The sequence below is a fragment of the Fragaria vesca genome, linkage group LG7 (genome assembly GCF_000184155.1).
Source record: "Fragaria vesca subsp. vesca linkage group LG7, FraVesHawaii_1.0, whole genome shotgun sequence".
In the NCBI taxonomy this organism is placed as follows: Eukaryota; Viridiplantae; Streptophyta; class Magnoliopsida; order Rosales; family Rosaceae; genus Fragaria; species Fragaria vesca.
In genome coordinates this window covers 15,666,865-15,674,872 of record NC_020497.1, presented here as the reverse complement: position 1 = coordinate 15,674,872, position 8,008 = coordinate 15,666,865, and the positions used below count along the sequence as shown (strand labels likewise).

General features: G+C 40.1%; 2 protein-coding genes across 2 annotated transcripts in view; one reads left to right on the top strand and one right to left on the bottom strand.

Moving 5' to 3' along the window:
• The window catches only part of LOC101304526 (probable nitrate excretion transporter 6-like), a 4,752-nt gene extending 4,339 nt beyond the window's left edge, over positions 1–413 (top strand). Inside the window, exon 7 of the mRNA XM_004308764.1 lies at positions 14–413. Coding sequence (XP_004308812.1) covers positions 14–413 — 400 coding nt within the window. The remainder of the gene's footprint in view (positions 1–13) is intronic.
• A 3,848-nt stretch (positions 414–4,261) lies between these two features.
• Positions 4,262–6,204, bottom strand: LOC101304236. The gene is made up of 3 exons (XM_004308763.1): positions 5,423–6,204; positions 5,150–5,329; positions 4,262–4,506 (listed from the first exon to the last, which is right to left on the bottom strand). The coding sequence occupies exons 1-3, from the start codon at positions 6,202–6,204 to the stop codon at positions 4,491–4,493; spliced, it is 978 nt and encodes a 325-aa protein (XP_004308811.1). The 3' UTR covers positions 4,262–4,490.
• Positions 6,205–8,008: the final 1,804 nt, after the last annotated feature.

The window sequence follows — 8,008 nt, the reverse complement described above, 5'->3', positions numbered from 1 at the left end:
CATTAATTGAAAGGAAACGACTTGGAGTGGTAAGAGCACATAGCCTCATGAATCAACCTGGTTCAGTGGTGCCAATGTCCGCCTTTTGGCTTGTGGCGCAACTGTCGCTTATCGGAATCGCTGAGGGATTTCATTTCCCAGGACAAGTTTCATTATGCTATCAAGAATTTCCAAAATCATTGAGAAGTACCTCCACTGCCATGATCTCATTGTTGATTGGAATAGGATACTATCTTAGCACTGCAGTCACTGATTTGGTAGACAGGACCACGAATTGGCTACCAGATGATATAAATCAAGGAAGGTTGGATAATGTGTTTTGGATGTTGGTAGTGATTTGTGTGGTGAATTTTGGTTACTTCATAACTTGTGCTAAGTTCTTTGTATATCAAAACCAAAATGTTGGGAAATAAATTTGTAATGATATATCAAAGTTGCAATACTGAAGGTCACTACTTAAGATTCAGGTGCGCCGTCCGACGGATTCCATATATGTAGGACAAAGATAAAGCTAATCATCAATAAAGCCAATCTCCTCAATAATAATAGTTGAAGAAAGGAAATGTATATTTGTTCATGTATTAGGAAAGGAAATGTATATTTGGTCATGTATAAGGAAAGGAAATGAATATTACAAATGGTAGAAGATAATACAAATGTATATTTATTCATGAATACGGAAAGGAAATGGATACAAACATCCGAAACAACATATATATCGGATTATTATTCAACAGAAAAACAACAACAACAATACCGAATCAACAATGTTTTCCACACCAACAAAAGAACAAATTGAAAAGAACGATAATAATAGTAGTAGTATTATTAGTAACACTCATGCAGCCTTGGCCCTTATGGTGAAGTTGTTGGAGCCTTGTCGCCCTTGTGCACGTACTTCCTCGCCCAAACATGCTTGCCTCTAATGGTGAATTTGGCCTTAGTCTGCCCCTCAAGAACCACCGGAATGGAGGAAGCAGAACGAACCACAAGCCGAGCATACAGTGGTTGCTGAGCAAAGACTTCTTGCATATGGATTGCTTCAATAACATCCCCAAATTTTCTGTCAAAAACAATCAACCAAACCGAGTAATAATTACATAACCAGAATAATTAACACGGACGATTAATATTGTTCAGATACGAAAAATGAAGCAAGATGGGATGAGACTGCATGCACACCTAGTGATAAATTCTCTAATTTCATTTTCTGAAATGGGGTACCCTTTAGAAAATGTCAAGAAAATTGTCCTCTCATGGGGCTCAACTTCTTGATCTTCACCTTCAATGTTATCCAAAGTCAGACGGCTCAGAACCTCCTCCATTTCCTTGTTCAAAACCTCGCGCTGAACTGCAAGGTCATAAGGATGAAACAAACCTCCACTCAAGTTCTGAAGAGTTGCGCTACTATTCACTGCCGGGTTCCGAAACTGTGGAGCAGCACTGCTACTAGCACCCATGGTTGGATTGTAAGGGTGGGGAGGAATCAACAAGTCCTGAAACGCTTTCAAGCAAACGTCCTTGAACAGTGCCGAGACACCTTGCATGATTCCGGTTCGGTTATCATGAAAGAATTTTAGGGTTACACCACTTTTGCTAATAGCTTGGAGAATAGGAATGTCAGTGTTGATGTCAAGATTAGGACGATGGAACTCGTCGCTCTGAATGCAGATCAAGACCAAAACGGACTCTTCGGCCATGGCATTAAGAAGTGTGTTGGGAAGAGTCATGAGTGTCTTGTACACCAAGTTAAACTCCTTGCCATTGTGCTCTAGCCACATCCACAGAGCCATGATTTGTGCCGACTCGGCAGGGTCAAGGCCGAGGCCGAAGACCATTCGGGTGAAGAGCTTGCGGTCAATGGAGTGAAACAGATTGAACTCTTCTCTTGAGACGGGGACATTATCAGAGGGAAAAGAAAAGAATGCCATTGTTAAGAGATTTGTAATTGTGAATATGGATTTTTTGAAGTTGGCGGGAGGAGTTTGGACTTCTTATAGAGATGAAGGAGTGCCATTGGTGGTCTTTGGATGTGACTTATGGGACCGAAGTGCTGTTTATGAAGGGTTGCCATTGTTGAAGAAATGGAAAAGGTGTTAGGGTCTTGCAAACACGACTGTTGAACTCCCATCCCATTTTCGCGGGTTTCATCCTTTTTAAAAAAAATTAACGACGAGTCGCGTATTGTAGCCTCTCGCTGAAGCCTCAAGTAAACGTTCCAAACCAATAATCCTCGCCTCTGCCTCGACAAAATGGTCCGACTATTATTCTCATCTTCTTCAGGAATGGCCTCCTTTCGCTTTTTTGTACCAGGCCTTTCGCAACCTCTCGCATTCACAAAACCTTGATGAGCAAAGTGTTGCCAAAAAAAAAAAGTGTTGCCAAATGCTTAATTAGAGTAGAGGGATCGAGATGAACCTTGTCGATCTGTTGATGATTGGAGTAGTAGTACTATAGTGAGAGGATCCTCAACGGCTCAACCGTATATACTCGTGACTTTATGAACTAGTTTTAGGGTTCACTCAAGTCAGGGACCCTTGCTTACCTTATGCTTCTTTTACTTGTGACAAAAGCTACGTACTGTTCTTGGTTGATCTAACGAACCACTAATCTAAGATGATTGCTTTCAGTTCATAACCACATTAATCCAGTGTGATAATTCCGTCAGTGTTGAAATGTTTGGATGTGAGTAACCTCTAAAATGAATTGGTGACAATCAAATCCAATGTCCTTACAATAGGGGACAAGATTGGTATAGACCCTATTATGCAGGGATACTATGCTTGTAAATTAGAAATATCCAACACCACTTTGTTTCTTGACGTCTCCTGGCTATTATATCAATTCCCCTTGTTCATAACTTCACTGCAATTAAGAAAAACAAGCATTTAAAAACAAAAATAAAAGAAAAACAATGAAGATTGCATAGAAGAGCTGATGACCATTCTAGGGGATTGCAACAGTTGCTGCGACCGTAATTGACAGGTCAACAGAAGCACACCAGCAACTGATGCTACAAGATTGAGCTTCTTGGTGCACAGTGCACACACATGTTTTTGTAAGTAGTGTGCGTTGAGCCAACAAACAGGGTGTTTCTTTTCAGCACTCCATCTAGGCTCTTCATTCAACTCTTCTTTGCATCTGTTTCCATCAATAGCAGCACCGTGACACAGACACTACTGTCCATTCACCGGCAATTCTTTTTCAAGGTGATCCTTCTTAAAGTTCCGTTATTGGCTGAATCAGTGGAGACACTGCGTTCATCTTCTTTAATCTATTAGTGGCATGGTGTAGTTTTGAATCAAAGACCTGCAATACTTGACTGCATGAGCTAGCTTTCCAAATATATAAAATGAAGGTACAACAATGTGTTACAGAAGCAAAACAGAAAGCGCCCATTTTACTTGTTTTATCTATCTTTTAACAAAATGGTCAGTTCAGAAAGACTAATAAGTAACCATCTTATGGTGGATCCAGTACATCTTGAAGTAAAAGAGGAAACCGATAAATGAAGAAAGCCAATATAAGCTTTTTTAGCAGAAACTACGCAACAATCCTGAACTACTTACCACAGATGTTTATGGAATTAAATAATCTGACAAGTACCTAGTATAGAGCCTCATAATTAACAGAACTCTCCTAAAAAACACATGGGAAATTCACCTTCCAGTTTGGCACTCATGCAGACTTGGCAAAATATGCCAACAAAATCACAGCATATAACATAATGCAAAGTTGAACTTATTATGGCAAAAAGCTCACCACTATATCAAGAAAGTGAAAGAATTTTGGAACGAAGAAAAAAACTTGTTAAGGAAAGATACAGCTTCCCAGTGGACATCCCTTAATCTAAACATGAGGTTACCATGCTGAGAATCCAAATCTTCACATTCTTCAAGTGCATTGATTATCATATTAGCCATATGAGGGTGGTTTCAAGATATCAATATAGAAAAGGTCCATAAGTCTCACAAAACTTGCAGGCTGGCAATATCAATATTGTGATGAAGGACATCTAAACAAGCCTTAAGAGTAAAACTAGAAGAGTGATGCAAAAGCTTATTAGACCGTACATATCAAGTTCCCTCTTCCAATGAACATTACTTACATTAGGGATGTCCACAGAGAGGTTTTTCAACATAACATATGTTGGGGTGAATGGTGATCACCCCGTGATATTTTACAAGGGCTGCACATACTAGATAGACATCTGCTTCGGATAATAACTTTTAACAAAAAATAAGCATATGGGAAACTGACCTTTCATAATCCAAGAAATTGATCTACTCCTCCAGCATAACAAGGAGCATGCTAGAGGCAACATTCATTCAAGTTGACAGTGAGGCAACTGTGTATGAATAGTGAGGTGCACAGAGGTATAATAACAGTCCAATCATCAGTAAGATCTTGGCTAACAGAACCAGGGAGCGTCTGCAGTACAGCATCCATATCCATTAATTCCTTTAATAATTTAAGGGGGTTTCTCCTTCTCAGTCTCTCCTTTGCCTTCCAATACAGAAGAAATCATATCATATCATATCATATCATATTCCTTTTCGGATAGTTAAAGACATATATCGTTAAAGAAAAGTAAAACTAGATCTGGCAAGCATTGGTAGAAGTTAGAACTTCATCTTCCCAACTGGTATTTTGCATAAGCCCTAGTATCTTCAATCAATGAATTAGTTTCAGTAACATGGATCAGGGAAATCTAGATCTCTTGAACTACATATTGTGCAAATACCTAGCTAGTCTTTTATTTTCTTAAAAGATGTACTATCTTTAGACTTTACAAGGACGTACACTTGAAATGCACCACACTACAATATAAGCTTATACATTTGAATACTTTTTCTTTCCAGGGTATAAAATTCAGAGAGCACCAACCTATATGCAGAGAGTAAACATAAACTGTTCAATACAAGTCAGAAAATATGGAATTAAGCACATGGGAAAGTTTTCTAGACATAATCATCAGAAGTAACCTCCTAAACAAAGACCACAAAACTAAGCAGTAAACCAGGGTAAGTTCGGAGCACTAACATCCAGGCACAATATGTTTATAAAATCTAGAGAGCAAGCGCACGATATTCAAGTCACTAGGAACTTGTTTACAACCAAAGATGTAACAATATATAGTTACACTCACCCAGCACGAGCATCCTTGGGGACAAATTTCCTTGCCCGAACATGCCTGCCATTAATGGAGAATTGGACCTTGCCTTTCACACCAAGAACCACAGGAATGGAGGAAGCAGAATGTAGCACAAGCCGCCCATACAAAGGTTCCTTAGCTATAAGAATCTCATCAATAATCTCCCCAAAATTCCTGTCAAGACAATTAACAAAACAATATGTAATTATCAATGTGCTACTTCATAATATCTAGTGACATTATTCATGTTCATTGGTGCATATATACCTAGTGAAGAAGTCTCTGAGATCATTTTCTGAAAGTGGATGCCCTTTAGAAAATGTCAGGAAAATAGTCCTGTCCTGAGGGTGAACCTTAACTACTTCAAGATCATTCACATTCAAACACCTCAAAACCTCCTCCATTTCGTTATTCAAATCCTTGCGCTGAACTGCAAGCTCTTGATCAGAAACAAAACCTCCACGCAAATAGTAAAGATTAGCACTATTCAATTGCCGATGCCAATACAATGGCACATCATCACCCCCTTTCACATTGCCCTGAGCAATTTTCTCAAACAACAAGTCCTCAAACACTCTCAAGCAAACATCTTTAAGCAATGTGATAACTCCACTCGCAATTTCTCCCCGATTTTCATAAAAGTACCCAAGTGTGACACCACTGCTGCTCATGGCTTGCAGCATTGGAATCCCAGGGACAATGTCCAAATCAGAGAAAGGAACCACATTGCTCCGAATGCAATTCAATGCCGAAATCGACTCGTTAGCCATAGAATCAAGAAGGGAGTCAGGTAGAGTCATCAGTGCCTTGTACACCAAGTTAACCTCGCCGCCATAGCGCTCCAGCCACATCCACAGAGCCATGACTTGGGCCGACTCGGTCGGGTCACGGCCCAGACCCAACACCAAACGGGTGAAGAGCCTGCGGTCAATGGCGTGGAAGGAATTGAACTCCTGGGTTGAGACAGTAGCATTCAGGGGCTTTAATCTTCTAGGAAAGATTCGTTTTTGCAAAGCAGAAGAGGTATTAGGGTTTCCAGAAGCACCCATTTTCTCAGGGCTTCCAAAGCTTCAATCTTTTTAAGTCTTTCTTTAAGAAAAGGGTGCGCAACCCAATGCGCACCAGGTGCTCGACGAAATGCCGCAGAAGAAATCGGAGGTCTGAAACCCTCGCCACGTTTCTAAAGAAACCTGCTTTAATCTTCAACTGGGTCGAGAATGCAGCTTAGTTGCAGACCACGGTTTCTTGCAGGAAAGATAACAACTTGCCAACTTGGGGAAAAGCGGAGAAGAGAGACGAACTGTGGCCTAATTGAGTGAGAGCGAGAGAATTTGGACAAGGAAAGTCACGGTCAACTTGGCTCGAGTGCGGCTAATGGGTTTATATATACAGCGGTACTGCGGTAGTGTTTTTTTTTTTGTTTTTTTATCCGACAGCCGTAGTGTTCATCATTTTTTTAATAAAAAATATATTAAAATAATATATTAATAATTCTTAAGTCAGAGAAAGTCATTACATATTCTCTCTCTACCGACAATAGGTAGATAAAAAGTTTGTGATCATACATAGATTATATTATTTATTCGACAATACCAAATTCATTTATTCAATCGCGTTTACTACGAGTGCATAATAGACACCGTAGTAGGCCAAATTAAATACTAAGAGCCCAAGATCCAAGTCCAAGCTCAAAACAAGCCCAGCCCCAAATCTGGGTGACCCATGGTGCAGACCTGACTGGATGAATCAAACGTCGCCAATAGCCCCAATCAGAAACCTTAATCCGAGCATCTCCGCCCGTCGCCACCGTCATGAACGTCAATACGATCAGATCTGCAGCAGCCATCTCCAACAATCCAACATGGTTTGGATCCCAGATTTGACCCAAACCCAACACACCAACCCGAAACTTCTGTTTTGGAGCAGTCTCCCCAAAAGCCAGAGCATTCGTCCCAGCCCCTGGCCAAAGGAGGAGGAGATCCCTACATGGAGGTTGTTGATCAATGTCAATGTCATGGCTATGAAACAAAAGAATAAGGTACATGGGTCAAACGTACACTTACAATTGAAGGGATACCAGAGTCAATTCTGAGGATGACATCAACTTCCTCGGATATGGTGGTGATGGAGGAACCTGGGGTAACCTCCTCCACATAGGATGGTTCCGGGTTAGTAAATTAAATAGGGTTAGGACATGTCCCGGCCCTTTTTGGTTTTTGCTATTTTGGTTTTTTAGTTTTCTGCTTGGTTGAACTAACAATAATACATCTGAGCTAATTACTAAGAGTGTTGTGGTTCTTAACCAAATCACAAGCTACAAAACCAACTATTACATGAGTCTCATTGACCCTTTTAGGATCAAAACGTTCACGTTGAACACCCATATAGTTCCTATCTGGAGCGTAATTCTATCCACCACAATAGTTTTATAATTTTTCCTTACGTTGTGTTTGGATAAAGTAATTTCAATTTCCATAAAAATTTTAAAATTATGGGAATTACAATTCCATGAATTATAGAAAAAATTCCCGTTTAGTACTAATTTATCCTTCCCTTAGTCCATTTGAATGAATCTAATATTAGAGAACCCATTCCAATACAAGGTACGGTGTTCGTCTTTTTGCCCAAATCATCAAATCTTATGTGTATGGCTCACATTATCCATTATTTTCAAGACTGAAATGCCCTTGTAGCTGGAATTATAACAGATTTTCCATGCAGCAGATTTCAAAATTCCGGTTTCAAAGAGAGAGAGAGCTACAGAGCGAGAGAGAGAGAGAGAGAGCTACAGAGCGAGAGAGAGAGAGAGAGAGAGAGAGAGAGAGAGAGAGAGAGAGAGAGAGGAGGTAGTAG